The following is a 23,736-nucleotide window of genomic DNA, read 5'->3' as shown; positions in this document are numbered from 1 at the left end:
AGCCCTGATTTTGCACTCTTGTTGATTAATCGAGGTGACGTCAAGAAGGCGGGGTTCTATACAAGTTATGCAGTGTATTACCTGAAATAGTAGAAGCCGCACCTCTCCTAACCTAATGTCTCGAGATCCCAGGTGATAGCCTAGACCTCCACATGTACCAAAGACCCGATTGCCATGAACCCACAACCTTTGAATTAGAACCCACACCTAGGTATCAGAGGGGCATTTGCAGCCTAGGCGACAGTTGTGAAAGACCACCACTCTACTGAGTTTTCAGGACATTCTACACTAGAATTCATCCTGATAAGGAAGTTATTAATTATATTTGTTACCTTTATAGTCATCCTAATTTCTGTTTGTTGTTGCATACAGTGTATTCCGACCCTGATGACTGCCTGGTTCACCTGTCTCACTATGATGTCTAACAAAAAGCCCACCGTCAGCACAAACGTCGTCATCATGGATCCAGAATATGATGCTGTCGAACCATCCTATACCCCCATGGCAGTGGTAGCCCCAGTCGTCTACAACACAATGCGAGTCTAGGGACAGCGGTGGGGGATTGGCGTGGGACGGAGTAGGGTGAGTTTAGTGAAACAGATAGTTTCAAGGGGGGGTCTGTAGTGGAAACCCAATACATCTATATTCTGGACTGTGGGCCTTTGGTAATGGACAATGAACCTGTTTTTATTCTGTATACTAAATGCCAGTACTTTTCCATTACTGTTACAAATATAGATATGTCTTCTTTCATGTATCTACTTCCTCTTATGAAACTTCTGTTCTCAAAACGCTGACAAGATATATATAGTATAAACACGTTACATTTTCCATCTGTTTTTGTAAGTTTAGGGGAAGTAAAGATCAGACATAGTTAACCGCAGTCTGCAACAGCTACCATAATAATAACCCAAGCAGGATTACTGGAAACGTAGGCAAATAACATGGGAGGTTTGTGCAATTTATAGTTCATGATGTAACATCCAATCATATCGAAGGAACCACACGCGGGTCCAAGACAACCCACTCATTTCATCCACCACCTGATGGGCAATCACAGATGACCGGAGGATGGAAGAATTGCAAGATGCTTATCCAATAATTAAACAATACGTTGTATCTATGTAATCTTTGACCTGCCCAGATGGGCGGATATGTTAAACTCTTTTAAAAGAGGCTACGCGCCCAACAATAAAGTAGAATTGAGGAAGCTTATACATGCTGAACCTGAGTCAGTGTGGAAACTTCTTATGCGCATATAATCAATTCAGAATTAATATGGAAGGGTGTAAACATTCCAAATTGAGTAAGCCGTGGTTCCACAAAGGAAATCCACGACAGTAGCAGAGCTGTGTGTGTGTGTGTGTGTGTGTGACGTGCATGTAACAGAGCTGTGTGTGTGTGACGTGCATGTAACAGAGCTGTGTGTGTGTGACGTGCATGTAACAGAGCTGTGTGTGTGTGACGTGCATGTAGCAGAGCTGTGTGTGTGACGTGCATGTAGCAGAGCTGTGTGTGTGAGTGACGTGCATGTAGCAGAGCTGTGTGTGTGCGTGACGTGCATGTAGCAGAGCTGTGCGTGTGCGTGACGTGCATGTAGCAGAGCTGTGCGTGTGTGACGTGCATGTAGCAGAGCCGTGCGTGTGTGTGACGTGCATGTAGCAGAGCTGTGTGTGTGTGATGTGCATGTAGCAGAGCTGCTTGTGTGTGTGTGTGTGTGTGTAACGTGCATGTAGCAGAGCTGTGTGTGGGTGGGACGTGCATGTAGCAGAGCTGTGTGTGTGTGACGTGCATGTAACAGAACTGTGTGCGTGACGTGCATGTAGCAGAGCTGTGTGTGTGTGACGTGCATGTAGCAGAGCTGTGTGTGTGTGTGACGTGCATGTAGCAAAGCTGTGTGTGTGCGTGAAGTGCATGTAGCAGAGCTGTGCGTGTGCGTGACGTGCATGTAGCAGAGCTGTGCGTGTGTGTGACGTGCATATAGCAGAGCTGTGTGTGTGTGACGTGCATGTAGCAGAGCTGTGTGTGTGTGATTTGCATGTAGCAGAGCTGCTTTTGTGTGTGTGTGTGACGTGCATGTAACAGAGCTGTGTGTGACGTGCATGTAGCAGAGCTGTGTGTGTGTGCGTGACGTGCATGTAGCAGAGCTGTGCGTGTGTGACGTGCATGTAGCAGAGCTGTGTGTGACGTGCATGTAGCAGAGCTGTGTGTGTGTGACGTGCATGTAGCAGAGCTGTGTGTGTGTGAAATGCATGTAGCAGAGCTGTGTGTGTGTGTGGTACATGTAGCAGAGCTGTGTGTGTGATGTACATGTAGCAGAGCTGTGTGTGTGATGTACATGTAGCAGAGCTGTGTGTGTGACGTGCATGTAGCAGAGCTGTGTGTGCGTGACGTGCATGTAGCAGAGCTGTTTGTGTGTGACGTGCATGTAGCAGAGCTGTTTGTGTGTGACGTGCATGTAGCAGAGCTGTTTGTGTGTGACGTGCATGTAGCAGAGCTGTGTGTGTGTGACGTGCATGTAGCAGAGCTGTGTGTGTCTGTGACGTGCATGTAGCGGAGCTGTGTGTGTGACGTGCATGTAGCGGAGCTGTGTGTGACGTGTATGTAGCGGAGCTGTGTGTGACGTGCATGTAGCGGAGCTGTGTGTCTGTGACGTGCATGTAGCGGAGCTGTGTGTGACGTGCATGTAGCAGAGCTGTGTGTGTGTGAGACGTGCATGTAGCGGAGCTGTGTGTGAGACGTGCATGTAGCGGAGCTGTGTGTGAGACGTGCATGTAGCGGAGTTGTGTGTGTGTGACGTGCATGTAGCGGAGCTGTGTGTGTGTGACGTGCATGTAGCGGAGCTGTGTGTGTGACGTACATGTAGCGGAGCTGTGTGTGTGTGACGTGCATGTTGCGGAGCTGTGTGTGTGTGTGACGTGCATGTTGCGGAGCTGTGTGTGTGACGTGCATGTAGCGGAGCTGTGTGTGTGACGTGCATGTAGCGGAGCTGTGTGTGTGTGATGTGCACGTAGCGGAGCTGTGTGTGTGTGTGACACGTGCATGTAGCGGAACTGTGTGTGTGTGTGACGTGCATGTAGCGGAGCTCTGTGTGTGTGTGTGTGTGTGTGTAACGTGCATGTAGCGGAGCTGTGTGTGTGTGGTGTGTGTGACGTGCATGTAAGCAATGATAATGATGCCATCACAGGTCCAAAAACACCAGCCGTGTACTTACAACTCCAGCACCTTTCACTATATTATATTAGGAAGTGGCGCAACACTGGTACTATAATTTTCTTAATAATTGCTAGTGTCTTCATATGGCCTCCCTAAGGCCTCATGTCCACGGGGAAAATAAGGCCCGCCGCAGATTTTCCATGCAGAATCAGCAGCGGGTCTCTCCTTTCCCGGGGACATGAGGCTGAAAATAAGAATAAACTCGCCTGTCCTGGACGCTGCGGGTCTCCGCGCTGTAGCGGCCGGATCCTTATTCTTCAGCCCAGCGGATGTGCTCGGCATGCCGCGTGCATGTGCCAGGCACATCTGCAGGGCCGAAGAAAGAGGATCCGGCCGCGACGGAGGGAAGATCCGCAGCGTCCGGACAGGTGAGTTTTAATTCAGGTACGGGTGTTCCGCGGATCCGGACGGCTTCCATAGGCTTTAATAGAAGCCTGCGGGAGCTGTCCCCACGGGAGACCCACACGAAAATGGAGCATGTCGTGTTTTTTTTCCCGCATGCGGATCCTCGCCTGAAGGGAAAAATTACATCCACAGGTATTTAACTACCTGCAGGTGTCCAATGCATCCCTATGGGGCGCAGATCCACGTGCGGAAAAAACGCTGCGTATTTTAAATGTTAATTATCCCGTGGACATGAGGCCTTAGGCCCCAAAGTTTGGTGTGACTGCAACCTTTACAACCCCTATAGCTTTGCCGTTGAAGTATCGGAAACCTTTTCTTCAAGACTTTGTTGGAATCTTAGATCCTGAACAACCAAAACATGTGATCATTTAACAAGTCTGAACACTTGAAGATTGGAAAATGGAATAGTCAGCCTGGAGTCCATGTAGATAGAGGAGATTATATCACTTAACCCACATAGTTTCCAATTAAATTGTTGATGGGGTTTTAATATAAGAAAACCTCAAGGCCATTAATTACCGCATTATAAAACAAAGCTATTAAATTGGGAGTTCAGCAATACAGCTGGGATCACTTTCACCAATTATCGAAAGCTGCGCTGATCCATTTGTAATGGGAATTTGTGCGGATTATAAAGGAGGGGCCGCGTCTCCAAGTTTGTCTTTAAAGTTTTCAAAATTACTCTTTTTGTATTGGTTTTGAGTTATTTGATGTCCTTTCATCTTTTGATTTCCATGGTTTTACTATGAGAGCACTACTGTGGGTCTGTGTTGGTACGAGATCTCTCAATATCAGAGATTCCAGTCTTGTCAATTTATTTTTCTATTCTGATCTTCCAATTTTAGGGCACTAAATGGAGAACTTGGTCTTGACATACACAATGTCTTTATGAAAACACTCAATGCCCTGGGCACAGATGAGCAGATTGCCAAATGGATGCCCCTTGCAATGGATTATAAAATCCTAGGAACTTACGCACAGACTGAACTAGGACATGGTAAGTCCATTCTATCCTGAAGTGACCCATAATGCATGACTAAGAAAGAAGAATCATTATTCTAAAGGGTGTGTATGTGTGTGTGAATGTGGCAATTATGCCACATCTGATTATGAGATGGATGTGATGGAGCAGAAGTTGTTACGTGCTCCGATATAATTGTATCACAATCAGTGTTATTTTTTTATAACTCTATAGGCAAAGATAGACAGACTGACAAATTCAGCACAGCCGTATCTGTATGTAATGGTTATAGAATCATAGAATGGTAGAGTTGGATGGGACCTCCAGGGTCTCGGGTCCAACCCCCTGCTCGGTGCAGGATTCACTAAATAATCCAAGACAGATATTTGTCCAGCCTTTGTTTGAAAACTTCCATTGAAGGAGAACTCACCACCTCCCGTAGTAACCTGTTCCACTCATTGATCACCCTCACTGTCAGAAAGCTTTTTCTAATATCTAATTTTTGTCTCCTCCCTTCCAGTTCATCCCATTACTTCTAGTCTTTCCTTGTGCAAATGAGAATAGGGCTGATTCCTCTGCACTGTGACAGCCTTTCAGATATTTGTAGACGGCTATTAAGTCTCCTCTCAGGCTTCTTTTTTGCAAGCTAAATATTCCCAGATCCTTTAACCGTTCTTCATAGGACATGATTTGCAGAGCGCTCACCATCTTGGTAACTCTTCTCTGAACTTACACCTGTTTTATCTGTCTTTTTTTTTAGTGGGTTGCCCAGAACTGGACACAGTATTTCAGATGAGGTCTGACTAAGGAAGAGTAGAGGGGGATAATGACCTCACCTTATCTAGACTCTATGCTTCTCTTAATACATCCCAGAATTGTGTTTGCTTTTTTGGCTGCTGCAGCATATTGTTGACTCATGTTCAGTCTATGATCTATTAGTATACCCAAGTGTTTTTCACATGTGCTGCTGTTTAGCTAAATTCCTCCTATTCAGTATGTGCTTTCTTCATTTTTCTTGCCCAGATGTAGGACTTTGCATTTCTCCTTTTTAAATACCATTCTGTTAGTCGCCGCCCACTGTTCAAGATTTTCCAGATCATTTTGAATCCTCTCTCTCTTCCCTAGTGTTAGTTATCCCTCCTAGCTTTGTGTCATCTGTAAATTTGATCAGTTTCCTATCAATTCCCTCCTCCAGATAATTTATAAAAATGATTAACAACACTGGGCCTAGGAGAGAGCCTTGTGGTGCCCCACTTGATACATTCTTCCACTTGGATGTGCAGACATTTATGACCACTCTTTGCCTTGCCTTGTCAATCCTATATTTCGTCATTATTTTCAATAAGTATAGTATGAGATACTATGTCAAATGCTTTACTAAGGTCAAGATAAACTAGCTCCACCGCATTTCACTGATCAACTCAGTCGGTGATACTGTCATAGAACAAAATTAGATTAGTCTGGCATTACAAACCCATGCCGGCTCTGGTTAATTACTCCATTTTCATCTAAGTACTTGCATACACGCTGTTTAATAATTCGTTCAAAGATCTTTCCTGATATAGAAGTCAGGCTCACAGGCCTATAGTTTCCTGGATCCACATTCTTCCCTTTTTTTGAAGATGGGGATCACATTTGCCATTTTTCCATCTTCTAGGACTGCGCCTATTCTTTGGGAATTTTCAAAGATTATGGCGAGTGGCTCAGCAATTAACTCCGCTGCTTCCTTTAGTATCCTAGGATTTAATTCCTCTGGACCTTGAGACTTGAATTAATTTAACTTAGCTAAGTGTGCCCTCACCATCTCTCTGTTTACAGATAGCCTGCATTCTTTTATTCCCCCAGTAGCATAGGGAAGATTACTTGATGTTCCATCTACTTTCTGACAGAAAACAGATACAAAATAGGAATTTAAAAGTTCGTCCTTCTCAACACCGTTCTTAACTAACTCGCAATTTTCATCTTGTAAGCATCCAATAGCATATTTGAGTTTTCTTTTGCTCTTGACATACCCCCATAATTCTTTTATTGCTTTTGGCCTCTGTTGCAAGCCTCAATTCATTATTAGCTTTAGCTTTTTTGACACTTGCCCTACAGTTTCTGCAGACTGCATTATATTTTTCTTTAGATATTCCCCATCTTTCTACTTACTAAACATATTTTTTCTTCGTTTTTAACGTGTACAAGTTCTGTGTTCATCCATCCTGGTTTATTTAAATACTCCCCATGCTTTGTTTTAGGGATTGTTAAAGATTGTACTTTGAGAATCTCATTTCGCAATATTTTCCAACCTTCTTGGAGATTTCTGTCCTTACGAACATCCAGCTATTGGATTCTTCCTACCCTCTTTCTGAGTTCATTGAAATCCTCCTTTCTGAAATCCAACCTTGAGGTTTGAGTTTTCTCTGGTCTTCCTCCCCTTTTTATCCAAAATTCAAGGATAGCATGATCACTGCCTCCTAAGTTCCCAGCCACCCTTACTTCCTCAACCATTCCCTCCCTGTTGGTAAGAATTAGGTCCAAGATTGCAGATCCCCTTGTTTTCTCTTCTACCTTTTGGAAGATAAAGTTGTCAGCAAGAGCGGATAAGAATTTGTTGGTTCCATTACTTTTACCTGAGAGATTCCCAACAAATGTTTGGATAGTTAAAATCTCCCAAAATCACTGTCATGCTTTTTGGAGAGCTTGGCCATCTGATGTAGAAAGACTTCATCAATATCTTCTGCTTGTCCAGGTGGCCTATAGTAAATGCCTACAATGTTGTCCTTCCTGTTGTTCTCTCCTTGTATTCTTACCCAAACAGTTTCTACAGAACGACTATGCTCTGAAGCTTGAATCTCGGTGGAGATGAATGTTTTCCTAACAAACAACGCAATACCTCCTCCCTTTTTTTTTTTGGTCCGTTTCTAAATAAGTTGTATCCTTCAAACCTTGTATTCCAATCGTGTATCTTTCCACCAAGTTTCCATGATGCCTATGACATCATATTTCTCTTCTTGTGTTAGGAACTCCAATTCTTGTTTGTTTCCCATGCTCTGTGCATTTGTGTAAAAACATTTTAGTTTGTGATCGGTGTCTCTTGCTCCTCTACTTGCCTTCTGAATTTTTTGTCTTTTGTTCTTCTTTTCCACTTCTAATAGCAAGATTCTCAAATGTATTCATTAGCTGTATATTTTTACCTGGCCTTTCACTTCCCTTCCCATATTGTTCTAGTTTAAAGCTCTCCTAATGAGCGAAGCAAGGCACCCACCAAATATATGCTTACCTGTTTTTGTAAGGTGCAAACCGTCTCTAGCAAGCTGTCCATCATATAGGTAATTCACTCCATGGCCTAGGAATCCAAATCTTTGCTGGCGGTACCATCAACGTAGCCAGTTGAAATTCTGCTATCCAATCGTTTTGGTTCGTATTATGGACCAAAATCACCCATTCAAGTCTATGGGTGCATTAAGATACGCTGTGAATCCACATGTTACATGTGTGTTCACTGTGTTTTTACACATGAAGCCAGAAGACGGTGTTCTTTTTCACAGAACTGTGCATTTGTGTGCACATTTGCGCAACACTTATAGGCTTCTATGGAGCCCTTTTGTGCGCATATGCACGCAATATAGAGCATGTTCTATTTTTTTTTTTTTGTGCATGCAAGTAATGCATGCGCAGAAGATGGAAAATGAGAACAAACCCATTGATATAAATGGCTTCTATTCTCTGTGTATTGGACATGCAATTTTTGTGTTTACAAATATGCCCATGTGAAGGAGCCAATATACTGCTGTCAATGATTCAAAAGGGTAAAACCTGGTGACAGGTTCCCTTCAACCACTAGATTTGATTGGAGCAGCGCACTCTTGGAGTAAGTATAATACAGCGTCCAACTGCTTGGCATTGTTATATTAGCATTATGTATCATCTGCAGACAATAATCCATATCCAACTACTAGGATTCTGGCCAGCTATTTTGCGTGTTCTCACTTGGTAGTCCCAGGTATTTTCTATAACTCCCATTTGAGACCAATTTCCCACTGATGTCCAGTTCTCCGGTGGGAGTCTCGGATGTAGGCTCCCTATCAATCAGATATTTGTAACTTCAGACCCGTATCTTACTAATCCAGTGAATGCCAGAAACAAGGAAAAGTGTACAAGTTGATATTTGTGATAGAAGCATTTCTGTGAATCACACATCTGCAAGGAAAACCTCTGATGCATTTCTGTTATGTACTGTATCTGCAGGAACATATCTGCGGGGTTTAGAGACTACAGCCACCTTTGACCCTACCACCCAGGAATTTATAATAGATACTCCACAGATAACGGCAACAAAATGGTGGCCGGGAGATTGTAAGTCATTTCTTTTATTTATTTTTTTTACGCTCCACTTCCTGATCTACACTCATTGTCAAAAAGCAATTCATCCTCTAGAAGATGTCAGAATTGATGGTAACTTTCTCTGTGTGATTGTAATGTTGATATAAGTAAGTGATTACAGTATCGGCGCAAAAAGAGAATATATTGCGGAAAACTGAACCCTTGATGGGAGGATCTAGTATCCTGTTGTACCACCTCTAGCTTGGATACAAGATGTGATACAGGCGGGCATGGAGGCTCTAGTACTCTGTTGTACCGCCTCTAGCTTGGATGTAAGATATGATACGGGCGGGCATGGAGGCATACAGATTCTCTTTGGTATCCTGCAGCATATCGCTCCACATTTACTGAGACTCTAAGTCATGCAAACTTGCAGGCTGTCGAAGTTGTCGTTCCAGATGGTCCCATACATGTTTTATTGGTAATAAATCTGGCAACCATGCAGGGCACTGAAGTGTGACAATGTTGTGGGGACATTCCTGTGGCCCCCTTGTGTGTGCGGCTGAGCATCATCCTGCTGGAAGATGCCTCTTGGAAGCCACCATTAGAGGAACACAAGTGGCTGCAGGATGTCCTAAATATATCACTGAGCTGTCATTGCCCCTTGTTGCGCTACTAGGGGGAACTGACTGTCGTATGCGATAGCCCCCAGATTATCACACCAGCAGGGGGCAGTGTGCTGCTCCACAGCAAAGGCCGCTCACCCCTAGGTCTCCAGACATGAACATGGTGGTCGTCAGTGCCCAAAATAAACCTGGATTCGTCACTAAAGACAACCCAGTACCACTTTGTAGCAGTCCAGGTTCATCGCTCATGACACCACTGCAAATGGTTACAGTGGGTGTCAAAGGTCGTCACTATACAAAAGTAGCCTCTGGGAGCTCTTTTTTTTTCTTTCTCTTTTGTATAGCCCAAGGGTGGAATCACTTATAGGGCCTCCGGAGGCAAGACCGTTCATCTAATCACAACTCTCATAATTTGTATATCTGCCTGAGATTTAACTGCATGCTAAGTTTTCAGTAAGACAATAATTCCTTATAGCGGCTATTTTTTCTCAAAAAAGTGCAGGTAGGTTAGATAGATAGAATCTCATGTATATGCCTATATAGTTATTTTTGTACTTCTGATTTTGTATAGTAGGAAAAACCAGCACACATGCTATGGTCCTAGCCCAGCTATACAGCAATGGACAGAATTATGGCATGCATCCATTTATAGTCCAGATTCGAAGTCTGAAGGACCATTCTCCACTACCAGGTAACAATCGCAGTTTACTAGGGTTGTTTTTTTTTCGTTTTTTTTTATCCTTATTCAGTATCTCTTTTCAGAATTGTGAGCATTAATGTTGACTTGGTTCCCCTTTGCTTTACTAGCCATAATATGTTGCAATCCTCCTTCAGAGGTGTATGTCAAGAGGGTGATGAGAGGACCCTTAGTTGTAAATATATACACTAGCTAATAATTTCCACTTTTCATTTCACTTAATAGAATCATAGAATGGTGGAGTTAGAAGGAACCTCCAGGGTCATCGGGTCCAACCCCCTGCTCAGTGCAGGATCACTAAATCATCCCAGACAGATATTTGTCCAGCCTTTGTTTGAACACTTCCATTGAAGGAGAACTCGCCACCTCCCATGGCAACCTGTTCCACTCATTGATCACCCTCATTGTCTAATATCTAATTTGTGTCTCCTCCCTTCCAGTTTCATCCCATTGCTTTTAGTCTTTCCTTGCAAATGAGAATAGGGCTGATCCCTCTGCACTGTGACAGCCCTTCAGATATTTGTAGACAGCTATTTACTCCTCTCAGCCTTCTTTTTGCAAACTAAACACTCCCAGATCTTTTAACTGTTCTTTATAGGACATAGTTTGCAGACCACGCTTCATTCTAAACGTGCTCCAGTTTGTTGATGTCTCTTTTTTTTTTTTTTTATTGGAGCACAGTATTCCGGACGAGGTCTGACTAAGGAAGAGTAAGGTAAAGTCCCCTGGTGCAAGCACAGAGTCGTCACCGACTCCTAGGGTGATGTCACATCGTAACATTTTCTTGGCAGACAGTTTGCCATTACATTAAGTAAGTGTAGAGGAGGATAATTGCCTCACATGATCTAGACTCTATGCTTCTTTTAATACATCCCAGTATTGTATTTGCCTGCTAAGGGTCTCATGTGGGGCAAAGGGGTTCTGTCATTAAAAAAAAAAATTCTATTCATCCCCAGGCAATCTATTTATCTCATCTTCTTCCCGACGATTTTCTCCTGGCTCCTGCACTCCACCTTGGTCACCTCCCCTCCAACTGGCTGATTCTTCTGCTTCCTGTCACAAAGCGTATGTTCACAGGCAGTCGTCTTCCTGCCCGGCAACGTACGCTATGTCACTAGTTCATAACCTAGCAGGAAGTCCTAAGCTATTGCAGAGACTGCACATTTATGCTGCCTCGCAATAGATCAGCATAACTTACTGGCCAGTGAACGCTACATCACAAGGAACTGACTTTCACTGACCTGCAGGAAGAAGAATATGAGGAATCCAAGCTTCATAACAAGAAGAGCGGGATCTGGCTGGCTGGAAGTGACCTGGGGGACTGGAGAAGATCAGCAAGGAGAAGATGTGATAAAGAGTCTGCCTGGGAAGTGTAAAATTTTTCTTTTTTTTTTTTTTCTTTAATGACGACAAAACCCCTTTAAGGCAGCAGAAATGCAGTCCTAAGCTCTTGCTCATGACCTGAATTTTGTGGGTTCAATCTCTGCATGGTTCAGGTAGCCGGCTCAAGGTTGGCTCAGCCTTCCATCTTTCTGTGGTAAAATGAGTACCCATCTTGATGGTGGGTAAATATGATTGGGAAAGGCAATGGCAAACCACCCCCCAAAGAGTCTGCCAAAAAAAACTTCACAATGTAATGTCACCCTAGGAGTCGGTCATGACTCGGTGCTTCCACGAGGGGACTTTACCTTTTGGCTGTTACATCACGCTGTTGACTCATGCTCTGTCTGTGATCTATTAGTATACCCAAGTCTTTTTTTTACATGTGCTGCTTAGCCCAATTCCTCCCATTCTGTATGTGCTTTTTTTCATTTTTCTTGCCAGATGTAGGACTTTGCATTTCCCCTTGTTAAATACCAGTCTGTTACTCGCCGCCCACTGTGCAAGCTTTCCTAGATCTTTTGGAATCCTCTTTCTCTTCCCTAGTGTTACCTATCCCTCCTAGCTTTGTGTAGTCTGTAAATTTGATCAGTTTTCCATCAATTCCCTCCTCCAGATCATTTATAAAAATGTTAAACAACATTGGGCCTAGGACAGAGCCTTGTGGTACCACACTTCATACATTCTTCCACTTTGATGTGCAGCCATTTATGACCACTCTTTGAGCACGATCATTCAGCCACTTGTTAACCCTTTGCAATTCAAATTAGGATTCAGTGTTTCCTAGGGGGCTTTCTCTTTTTGCCATTATACAATAGCGCCATCTGCTGGCTAGAGCCAGTACTGCAGTATGGGACATGCTGGAGAGGCCCCGACAACAGAGTGGCTAGTAATATATAGTAAGAATACCCTGTCGGACGTCTTCCGACATCGGAGCTGTACAGCCTTCAATCAGAATGTATTTAGACTCAGACAGTGGGTTGGAAAGGGTTAATCCACCTAACTGCTGCCTTGTCGGTCCCACTTTTTTCAATAAGGATGGTATGAGATACTTTGTCTAATGCTACTTTATTGAAAAAAATGAACTGATATAAATTCTGTGATTATTACGTTTGTTTCTAATCAGAACACCTCATGTAACCTCTTTTCAGGAATATCCGTTGGGGACATTGGGCCCAAGATGGCTTTGGAGTATCTTGACAACGGATACCTCATAATGAGGAATATTCGAATCCCAAAGGAAAACATGCTAAGCAGATACACTCAGGTACCCCTGTAGATGTAATATACATGAGATACCATATCTATTAGACACCTTTTATAACACGGTGGGCTTAGATGCAGTGGTTCAGCTTTAGTACACCTCTAAATAAGGCAGTCGTCAAATAATTGTCAGATACCAATTCTACACAGTGATACTGATTGCAGTGCAGTTACCTTCAGTGATCACTTTAGCTGTGTAGCACTGTGGCTGTGCAGCTACCAGGCTCTGCCTGTTCAGTTTAATGACAAGCCTGTTCAACTAGAAAAGCGTTCCTCCGCAGCTCTGTGCTGCAGAACAGTCGAGCAAAAGCAACGTATGTGCTTCAGCAGCACAGAGCTGAGGACCGACAGCTCCTCTTACACTGGCCACAGCCACCAAGGACAACCTTAAGGAGGGAGGAGATGAAGGAAGAGGGGCACAGGTTCTCCGAGCCCATCCAAGCTGTTCCTGTCAGGGCCCTGCGGCCCTGCTGTAGTTACATCATATGGTTCAGCAGTTGGGACCGTGACTGACTGGGCAGAGAGAGGGTATGCAGTCTGCACAGTACCCAGTGGTGAGCAGAAAAGGATCTTCTGGACCACACACTTTTAATGCAAGATAGCTGGAGTATATGTGTTTTTAATGTATATTATGATTTTTGTATACCGGATGTATGTAATGTGCATATTTCTTTTACGTGTGTGTTTGTGTGTTATGTACACACTGTACCATGTAATGCTCTAAAACTGCATCTACTTAAAGGGATATTTCCATCCCGAGAACCACTTTCAGATGTACGAGGACCTTCAACAATTCTGATTGAAGGCTGTACAGCTCCAATGTCGGAAGACATCCAGCAGGGTATTCTTACTGTATATTACTAGCTGCTCTGTTGTCTGGGGTCTTTCTAGCATGACCCATACCGCAGTACTAGCTCTAGCCAGCAGATGGCGCAATTGTATAATGGCAGAAAGAGACAAACCCCTCGGAAACCCTGAATCTAAAATTGGATTACAAAGGGTTAATGTCCAACTATTGCATTCCATTATAGGAACAGAAAAATGGAATGTCTGCCATCCATGGATCCTTTCCATGACTGACATGATTGGCACCTGGCGGACCCCATTGCATATAATGGGGTTTATCGGGTTTCACTGCATCATCCAATACTTTATTAAATAAAATAATACAGCATGTGTCGTCTGGGATTCTTCGCTCAATCTGCACTTGAGGAGTCCACTGGAGCCTATGATTCAAATGTTATGATGCATTCAGCCATTCTAGGTCCTCTTGACTTGGGAGGACTGGGAGATCGAATGCTTGATCTCTAAGCTGCCTGTTTACCCACTGAGAAAGGCCAAGCTATATGGGGGAGAATATGATAATCCAGTGTGTGATATATTCATAAATGCAGTATATTTGATGTTGATTTCCTCCTTGGCACAAGGTTCTTCCTGATGGCTCCTATGTTAAAAGTGGATCTGACAAGATAAACTATTTCTCCATGATTGCTGTGAGAGTCAGCATACTCCGTGATGAGGTCCTGGAGGCACTGATGAAGGCCTGCACCATCTCTGTCCGATACTCTGCTGTGAGACGACAATCAGAGTTAAAACCGGGGTAGGTTTGCCATCTGCAGCTAAGAGGGGAAGTTCAGCACTTCCATAAATGCACTTCCATCTTCTTTAATATATCAGTATTGGTTTAAAGTGCATAATAAAGTGCAAACCTTACGTGTTTCAAGCTACACACTAGCTCTCGAACTTTTGAAATATGTTTGCCAACATTGGCTTACCATATACATGTGCGTAAGTTTGAGTCGTCCTCTTACATCACTATGAACCGGAGTATAGCACATAATATACACTTATTAACCATAACACGAAAACCACTGACAGTAAATAACATTGATGATCTTGTGACAATGGCGACTGTGAAAGGTTGGGATATATTAGGGTGGTTTCCCACATGTGCTTGGGGTTCAGCTTTCTTGCTTCTTTTGGGAAGCGGGAGAGGGGAATCCCCGTGACCAAGTTCCTCTGTCCCACGACAGACCCTAACAGCGCCGAATGGACCCCATTGACTGTAATAGGGTCCGTTCAGTTTCCGATCACCTGCCTGCTTTTAGATAGAAGAAAAATTGCTGCATGCAGTGCTTTTTTTTTTCTGGTATTTTGAGTCGGATCTGCAGCGTAACCTCTAACCGGAGGTTCCAATACAGATGTGAAACCAACCTTAGGCAGCAAGGGATCAGTCAGTTCTTGACATTAGTTTCTTGGAAGCGGGAAAATGAGCAATTTTAGAGATCTGACCACCTTTTTAATTTTTTATTTATTTTTTTCGAGATTTTTATTATCATTTTTACTTTTTCCCTAGGGACCGAGAACCAAAAATCCTTGATTACCAAACTCAGCAGTATAAACTTTTACCCCTTGTGGCTTCGTGTTATGCCATCGATTTTACAATTAAATATGTGAATACGTTTTACAACAATGCCTTCAGTGAGATTAGGATGGAGAACTTTAATTCACTTCCTGAGGTAACATGATGGTTTTCTTAAATCCTGTAATTTACATATTTTACAGTATAACCTGCATTAAATCATTAAAATAGGACGAGTACCTTAGCTTTAAACTTAAAGATCTTTGAATCTCTGAGCAAGTGTTCACAACGATGGCATACGATTCTATGTGCATTAGGCCACCTATGTATTTTAGATGGCCGTCACTTGAATACTTGTATCTTCTCTGACACCATTCTACACATGCGTGCATTTGCAATGGATTCAATTGCCATACATCTCTGGCAGTGGCTTATCTCCTGAAAACAAAAGGATCTGGCAGGTGTAACACAATTGCCTTATCTCCCGACCATCTTCCATTGGAAATGATTCAGAAGCCTCTATACACATTAGATAATCATGTTTGTCCAGCCAAAATCACAAGGTTTGCTGATTTGTAATTCTAATGTATATGTCCACACGAGCGAGCACGTGATACATCATCATAAGTTCAAAGATCTCAGAGAAGGTGTAACCATACACCTTAATATATAAATCAACTAAATCCCCCAGCTTTTAGTGGGATACCCTGCCTGGACAACTAATGTGAATGCCTCCAGGTTCCCCCCCACACCCTTAATGGCTTATGTCGGAAGAAATAAGAATCAGACAGTTGGATTTAAACTTGCCAAATACTTCTGTTCTCAGACAAGATAAGCCACCATTGGAGTGTCTGGCGGATACTTATTCCACTCTCTATCAGAATAAATGCATGCTCACCTGAGACAGCCAAGACCACTATCTAAAATGTATTGGCAATCTTAGAATTCAAAGTGACTTGGCATTCAGAACAAAAACAAGGGCCTCTTTGTTTTTGTGATGAGAAGGGTCCAAGTTTCCATGGTCTCTATGAAGATCGCTGGATGTTATCGGTATTAGTGTATCTTGACGCCACCAGAATCTAGGGGTTTGACAGGTGTAATACCCCTCTCACACCCCCAGCTCCCGAGTGTCTCAAGTCTGAAAGATCCTAGCAGCACAGTGGGGATAGATTGTCCCAGCGCTACAGCCTTAGCCTGAGCATTTACTATAGTTCTTAGGCTTACATTACCTGTAAATGCTGCCATGTTACCAGTGTAAGATGGCAGCATTTTCATCTGATAATGTAATAAGGCTAAGAAGCATATTAACCGTGAGGCTCAGGCTGCAGCGCTGGGACAATCTATGCAGGCGATGCAGCCTCAGTGCTCCACCCCGGGCGGCATTTGTCCCATGCAGGCTAGGCGGCCGGCGGCTCACCTCTCCACTTTCACTGTCACCTTCCTCGCGCCTGGTGTCACCAATCTGTGTTCCAGTGGACGTGTTACAACTGTGTGATGCCGCCCGCTGATCTCTGACTTTTCTGCTGTGCCTCCCCCGCGGCCGGCAGCAGTGATCTTCGTTCTGCCGGCCGTGTTGCAGGTGTGTCACGGCACCCGCTCAGCTCTCCCTTTTCTCCTGAGCCTCCCTCGTGGCCGGCAGCAGTGATCCCCGTCCGCCGCTAACTTTGCTGTCGGGGCCCAGCTTTCCTGTCACGGGGGTGTTCAGCCTTCTGCCCACTTGCTCTGGGGGGTTCATGGGTGCAGCGCTGGCAGCTACTGTACGTGTTGTTTGTTGTTCGTTTCTCCCTTCTTAACTGAGCTAGCAGGACCTGCCGGTCAACAGCCTCTCCAGCCAATCAGGTACAGGCGGCACGCCACCCCCCCCCCCCCCTGTCAATCTTGGCACCACCAGAATACCTGGTGGCATCAAGATGCACTAATACCGATTTGTTCTCTACAATGTACAACAATTTTAGAAGCTTGATGAGTAGAATAGGAATAAATTCCCATTCCTTACATTGTATGCTCTTATTATATATTTTAGCTACATGCTATCACAGCTGGAATGAAAGCTTTTGCCACAGAGATCTGTTCAAATGGTGTAGAAGTCTGCCGCAAGGCATGTGGGGGCCACGGCTACTCCCTTTACAGTGGTTTACCCTCTCTCTACACTAACGTTACTGCTTCATGTACTTATGAAGGAGAGAATACTGTGCTGCACTTGCAAGTCGCAAGGTAACACTATATAACAGTATCTGATATTAACACGTTATTCTTGTGTTTTATTGTTTGTTACTTAATTTGTACTTTGATTTTTTTTTTTTACTAGATTTTTGGTTAAATGTTTTGCTGCTGCCCAATCAGGGACACCATTACCAACCAGCACAGCCTATCTATCCTCTCCATCTGCCAGTGGATGCCAAGCAACAACACCGGTTGACTTCCTGAATCCAGAGGTGTACTTGAAGGCATATGAGTGTAGGGCATACAGGTTGGTGGAGGATACGGGTAGCCCAAACTGCATCACCTCATATTTTAAGTAAAATAATCAGGTTAATCAGTAAGGTTATGGTGTGGTGGGATAAACAAAAAAATGCCTCTGTTAAAATCGAGTGAATTAAAACATTGGATTCCTAAAGAGAACCTGTCGTTCAACAACATGTCTTGATATTGCCAGAATTTGATACACAGTCTTAAATAGATCCTACAACTATTGCTTACATGCTGAGAAATTGAATTTTGCAATATTTTTCACTGAATTCCAATACCTAAAGAATATCAGAACGCTCTTTGTAAACAAGAATAAATTGTTACTTCTATGGTTATCGGGACACAGAACAATCACCACTTAGCCATTTTTGCACACTTGCCACCCTACTGGCTCAATGTAGCACTAACTTGCTACTCTATCTCCAAGAATAGCTTAAGACTTTAGAACTGCATTACATCTACATTTATATACATCATGATATTCTAATAGCATATTTTACTATCATATATTTTTCAGGCTTATTGCATCTGCAGCAAGAAAATTGCAGAACTTGGTACAGTCAGGGGTGGAGCAACATCTGGCATGGAATAGCGGCTCTGTGGAACTGGTGAAAGCTTCAATAGTAAGTGCTTACTCATACTATACCACGTCTAGGTAGTTTTTAGAAAAACGAGTTCTGTGGCAGCATAAAGATGGTGCAGCATAAACCTTTAGAAAACTTTATTCCTCCATAAAAGTGCTGCGTTTTGACCAGAAGATTGGTCTTCATCAAGCTTGATAAAGACCAGTCTTTTGGTCAAAACATAGTATTTTTATGTGAAAAAAGTTTTCTAAAGGTTTATGCTGCCACAGAACCCGTGGTTTTTCTTTTTTGTTTTTTTTTGTTTTTTTCCCTATATGGTACTTTTTAATAAGGGGAGAAAAGTTCAGGTTCCTGTGTACTGTGGCTCTTGCATATGGTGCGTTGTCCCACCCATACTGGCTATTATAGAGTGCTGCTGGTGAAACCCCTTTTGTTACTACATCTAGGTTGTTTGACTGACCTTTCTCTCCCCTCAGCAGGCAGAAGAAATTAGGAAATTGGAGCCAAGTCTATAGTGGGCTCACCACCTTGTGCATTCATATAGAACATTTATTTAGTGTACACACGTTTGTGACAAATTTGTTACTTTCTTGTTGCTTAATTAGCATTCTGTAGTTAGGAGTGTTTAGAATTGAATGTATGGTATGTGGTTTTTTTCAATGTATAGATTGTGTAATGTTTTTTTTTTTTCTCGTGTCTCCATGACTGCCCTAAGGGGATTTTCACATAGGGATGGAAATGCTGCAGAATTTCTGTATCGACAAATCCAAAGCATTTACACAACAAGCAATGAATAACACAATACATTAAGTTTCCCATTGAGTGCATCCAGCCAATGTGGTTATGTGTCTTTTAGGCTCATTCACACTTTTTATCAGTGAAGGTTTTCATCTCGGCTCTGAATTCACTCCCCGATCAGCCTGACGTTAAAGCCGTTCTGAAGCGGCTCTGTGACCTGTATGCTTTACATGGAATAGTCACAAGTGCTGGTGACTTCTTACAACATGGGTACCTATCAGGGAAACAGCTGGACGTGGTCACTACAGCTTACCTGGGCCTCCTGGCTGAGCTCCGGTGAGTAACCACAAGGTTTGGTGCAGGTTGGCACGCGAAGTGCAGTGACTAGAGTTGCATCCTATTGATATTAATAGACTGACCTTAAGAGAAATTTCAAAACTTTACTCTAAAACATTTCCTTTTTCTATTTGTAGGAAAGATGCAGTTCTACTGGTTGATGCTTTTGATTTCACGGATGAACAGTTGTTATCGGCCCTTGGGATGTATGATGGGAATGTGTATCATAGCCTGCTGGAATGGGCTCAGAAAAACCCTGAGAACAAGAAGGTGAGATCTGAGTGAGATGACTATTCACATTCCACACCTAGTTTCTTTAAAAGAGGCTGTACCAGAATCACATGTTATCCCCTGCCCACATGATGGGGAATAACCTGCTGATTGGGGTCGTGTGTCCACAATCCTCCTCACTGTGGGCTTACTACACCCACTGCAGTGAGGAGGAGACTGAATGCCATGATGGTCGTACAAGCATGCTGCCACTCCATTGATTTTCAGTGGTACTGCGGGAGATAGCCGAGCAATAAGTACTAGGGTATTTCTGTCAGCTGCATTGAAATGAATGGAGCGGCGGCTGTGTACTCGGGTGGCCCATAGAGATATGGCAAATAATAAAGTGGCAGCTCAACAGCAAGACAACTTCCCAATGTGTTACATCTGCTAATATTAACCCTTTCCAATCCACTGTCGGGGCTGCCCCGACATCATCATTTTCCTCTATAGCTCCGATGTCGGGGCAGACCCAACATGCTGTTTCCTCCCACGCTCTGCTGACAGAGGCCACCCGACACACTTATGTGAATAAGTGAGATGCAAACAGCACTGATCAGCGCTGGATTCTTCATTTACTAAAAGCCAGATGTTCCTTCTCCTCTGCCCTGCTGCCCTGTATTCTCCGACATACAGGAGGGGAGAAAGAACATGAGTGCAGTCAGTAAATGAAGAGCCCAGCGCTTATCAGTGCTGATAGTGAATGCCCGAATGTGCTTCCCTCCCCCTCTCTGCTGCCGGAGAACACCCGACACACTTTTATGTGAATAAGTGAGCTGGAAAGAGCACTGGACAGCGCTCCATTCTGCATTTACTGAATGCCCCCCTGTTTCCAGCTCACTTATTCACATAAAAGTGTGTCGGGTGTTCTCCGGCAGCAGAGAGGGGGAGGGAAGCACATTCGGGCATTCACTATCAGCACTGATAAGCGCTGGGCTCTTCATTTACTGACTGCACTCATGTTCTTTCTCCCCTCCTGTATTGTCGGAGAATACAGGGCAGCAGGGCAGAGGAGAAGGAACATCTGGCTTTCAGTAAATGAAGAATCCAGCGCTGATCAGTGCTGTTTGCAGCTCGCTTATTCACATAATAGTGAGCAAAAGAAATGAGAAAGTGGGAAGGAGAGAAACCAACTTTTTGGCACCTGCACACGAGCGAAAATTCCGCGGCGGGATTTCCTGCGGAATTTCTGCCCCTGGAAGCTGCCATAGGATTGCATTAACAAACGCAATCCTAGGCAGATGGCCACGATTTGGCCGCGCGGCAAACAAATCGCGGCATGCTCTATTTCTGTGCAGGGCTCGCAGAGCCCCGCATAGAAACGTCACTCACTGGCCGCCGGCCCCGCTCTGTGCATGCGCCGGCTGCCCAGCAGCTGGCACATGAGAGAGCCGGGGCCGCGGGAGAGGTGAGTGCCCGCGCTGCTCTCTGCAGACACTCGGGTCGGGTCCCGCTGCGAGAATTCTCGCAGCCGGATCCGACCCGGCCGTCTGCAGGCGGCCTTACTGTGAAACATGTAGTAGGAAGCCTGGACTTCATCCTGCAATTTGTTTCAAAAAGTATCACGCGCTAAAAAATTGTAAGTCAAAATAAATAAAAACCTTTTAATTTATCTAAAAGTGCTAATAAAATCATTAGGTAATTTATTTGTGTGGTTTTCTATGTTGTTGTTCCAAATAATCCACCAACCTCTTTCCCGCACAAAATAAATTGGAGCTGGGAAAAATGAGCGTTGCAAAAAAATTGGATTGGAAAGGGTTAATGTTGGAATTTAAAGCTAAAACTTTACCCCAACTGCAAGATGATGCTCAAAACTGATGTATATTATGAGAAATAGCGCTCATGCGTAAGATTTCCAGTCACACAAGCTACATCATTTATACTAACTATTTGCTTTTGCAAAAGATCTAGTATACTTTAAAACATTAACAGTGGCATTTGTCCTGACAGTCTACACATCTGTGCTGTTCCTCCAAAAATGCCTCAAAATATATAAAAACAGTCAAAATTACAACACAAATCCTTGTCAGTCAGCGTCGAAGGACTGGGCAGCAGACTTCTTAGTAATCTGTGTTGGAACAACCTTGTGATTTGCTTCCACAACTTGAAGAAATGGTTGTTTTTCTTCGGCGTTAGTAAAGTCTGAAAATTCATGGTCTTTGAGCACAACCTTGCCGTAGACATAAGAACCTGAAATTGCCCCAAATAAAGGTTTGTTAAAAAGAAAACAATTAGAGGGTGTCTTGCTTTGTAGCTGAGTTTTTTGGGCCACCCTACTGTGCATGCTTGGCCAGCGCTCCATTCATTCTGACGTCACTGTCGGGCATGAAGTGATCCCTCAGTGACAGGTATAGGGGGATGAATGACCCCGATTCTCGAGATTGGTGAGGGTCTCAGCGGCGGGCCTCCAATTGATCAGCAAGTTATGCCTTGTCCTGTGGATAAGAAATAAGTTGTGATCCTCAGGCCAGCTTTAAAGGGGTTGTATATGTAGGGGGATGGTGCTAAGCACCAACCAGATTTAATTTTATAGACCTGTTCCATTCATTTCCTGTTAAACTGAGAACAGCATCTAAGAGAGTATGGCACCCTGGCATTCACCCTGTGGCTTTGTTTGCAAAAAATCTTGTAGCTCTACCTTCCTGACTTTTAGGTCTTAAAAGATGTTCAAAAATTATTCAGTTGCATTTTATGGCTCAAGTAGATTAAAAAAATATTGCGGTGTTGATAATATACCTGTTTTAATTTTCTTACAGGCAAATCCAGTATTTCATACTTACCTGAAGCCATACCTGCAAAGCAATTCATCGAAATTATGAAGACCCGCCTAGAAGATGCAGATGCCACAGAATGGAATTTTAAAGTTTCCCATGTTTTTGTCATATTTATGTGTCACAGCTCAGGGATGCTTTCTAGTGTTTTATACTGACATGCTGATAGTCATGGGATAGCAGTATGTAAATTGATTATGAAGTGGCATTATCTGAGATAACTGCTTGGGATCACCCACATCTGTATAAATTGTTAGGTGTTATCTTGTGAGACTGAACACTGGCCAATGTGCTCATGGTGAGGTGAATTTTTGAGTTGAAATGACATATGATAGTGGGTTTCTGAACGATGGGACGTTCAATTTCTGAAGTTGTAGAGGCAGTTAACATTCCTCAATCCACAGCATCATGTGAAAACCTCATTGAAAAAATTACACCCACAGTAGACGGCAAAGTGGAAACTAGTGCTTAATGATCATGACCGGTGGCATCTGGCTACAATTGTCTCTGCCGAAATCAAATCCACATTCATTGCTGGAGGTCCCGCCGACATATCCCACAGGCCAGTGCTGTGTTCTTTAGCTACTGTGGTATATGGGAGCAGAAGACCCACCACATCGCCTCTCCCAGACGGCTCAACATTCCTCCAAACGTCTTTCATCTACTTGTGGAATCGAGTTGCTGCACTTTGCTGGGCTAGAAACAGCCCTACATAATATAAGTTCCTGTCCCATGACTTTTGATGTCTCGGTATATGTCATTGTATGAATCTCAAGAAATATGTGGTAGAGGGAAAGTATGCCAAAGGCCTCAACTTGGTCATCAGTCAATGTTTAGAAATTAAGTAATTTATATAATATGTAAATCTGAACTTGTACAACAAATAAAGATATTGACTAATTCTGAAATGTAGATAATAAAATGGACCTAATTTCCAAACCTCGCAATAAATCTTGGGGGAGATTTTTCAAAAAATGTTGCAAATAAAAAGTAAACTAGAGAGTTTACCCAAAGTACCCAATCAGCTTGCTTCTATGATTTAGTAGAGGTAATCTAAAAATGAAAGCTGACAAAAACACATTACAAAAAGTTAAATGAACCCATCAAGTTCAGCAAGGTTAGCTTACTACTCAATGTGTACAGTAATGTCACCTCTTCCCAATATTCACTGTCACTCAAAGAAGGATGGGGTACATTGTTCTCAAGGGTGATATGTCCAAAGAAAATACATACATGCTTAACATGGGTGGGGCAGTCAGGGTCGATAGGTGTTGACTAGAGATGAGCGAGCACCAAAATGCTCGGGTGCTCGTTACTCGGGACGAAATTTTCGCGATGCTCGAGGGTTCG

General features: G+C 43.5%; 1 protein-coding gene across 2 annotated transcripts in view; it reads left to right on the top strand.

The window, feature by feature from the left end:
- Nucleotides 1-23,294, top strand: part of LOC136621251 (peroxisomal acyl-coenzyme A oxidase 2-like) — a 53,445-nt gene extending 30,151 nt beyond the window's left edge. Inside the window, exons 2-14 of one of the 2 annotated variants that reach the window (XM_066596603.1) lie at nucleotides 373-582; nucleotides 4,467-4,618; nucleotides 8,816-8,923; nucleotides 10,088-10,207; nucleotides 12,745-12,860; nucleotides 14,284-14,456; nucleotides 15,213-15,375; nucleotides 17,242-17,432; nucleotides 17,527-17,688; nucleotides 18,205-18,310; nucleotides 19,128-19,345; nucleotides 19,483-19,615; nucleotides 22,372-23,294. In XM_066596603.1, coding sequence (XP_066452700.1) covers nucleotides 4,510-4,618; nucleotides 8,816-8,923; nucleotides 10,088-10,207; nucleotides 12,745-12,860; nucleotides 14,284-14,456; nucleotides 15,213-15,375; nucleotides 17,242-17,432; nucleotides 17,527-17,688; nucleotides 18,205-18,310; nucleotides 19,128-19,345; nucleotides 19,483-19,615; nucleotides 22,372-22,434 — 1,662 coding nt within the window. In that variant the 5' untranslated portion in view covers nucleotides 373-582; nucleotides 4,467-4,509 and the 3' untranslated portion in view covers nucleotides 22,435-23,294. The remainder of the gene's footprint in view (nucleotides 1-372; nucleotides 583-4,466; nucleotides 4,619-8,815; nucleotides 8,924-10,087; nucleotides 10,208-12,744; nucleotides 12,861-14,283; nucleotides 14,457-15,212; nucleotides 15,376-17,241; nucleotides 17,433-17,526; nucleotides 17,689-18,204; nucleotides 18,311-19,127; nucleotides 19,346-19,482; nucleotides 19,616-22,371) is intronic. The other variant, XM_066596602.1, reaches the window with a different exon arrangement.
- Nucleotides 23,295-23,736: the final 442 nt, after the last annotated feature.

The sequence above is a fragment of the Eleutherodactylus coqui genome, chromosome 3 (genome assembly GCF_035609145.1).
Source record: "Eleutherodactylus coqui strain aEleCoq1 chromosome 3, aEleCoq1.hap1, whole genome shotgun sequence".
NCBI lineage: Eukaryota > Metazoa > Chordata > Amphibia > Anura > Eleutherodactylidae > Eleutherodactylus > Eleutherodactylus coqui.
The sequence above is the reverse complement of the archived record's forward strand: the minus strand, read 5'-3'. Positions and strand labels throughout refer to the sequence as shown.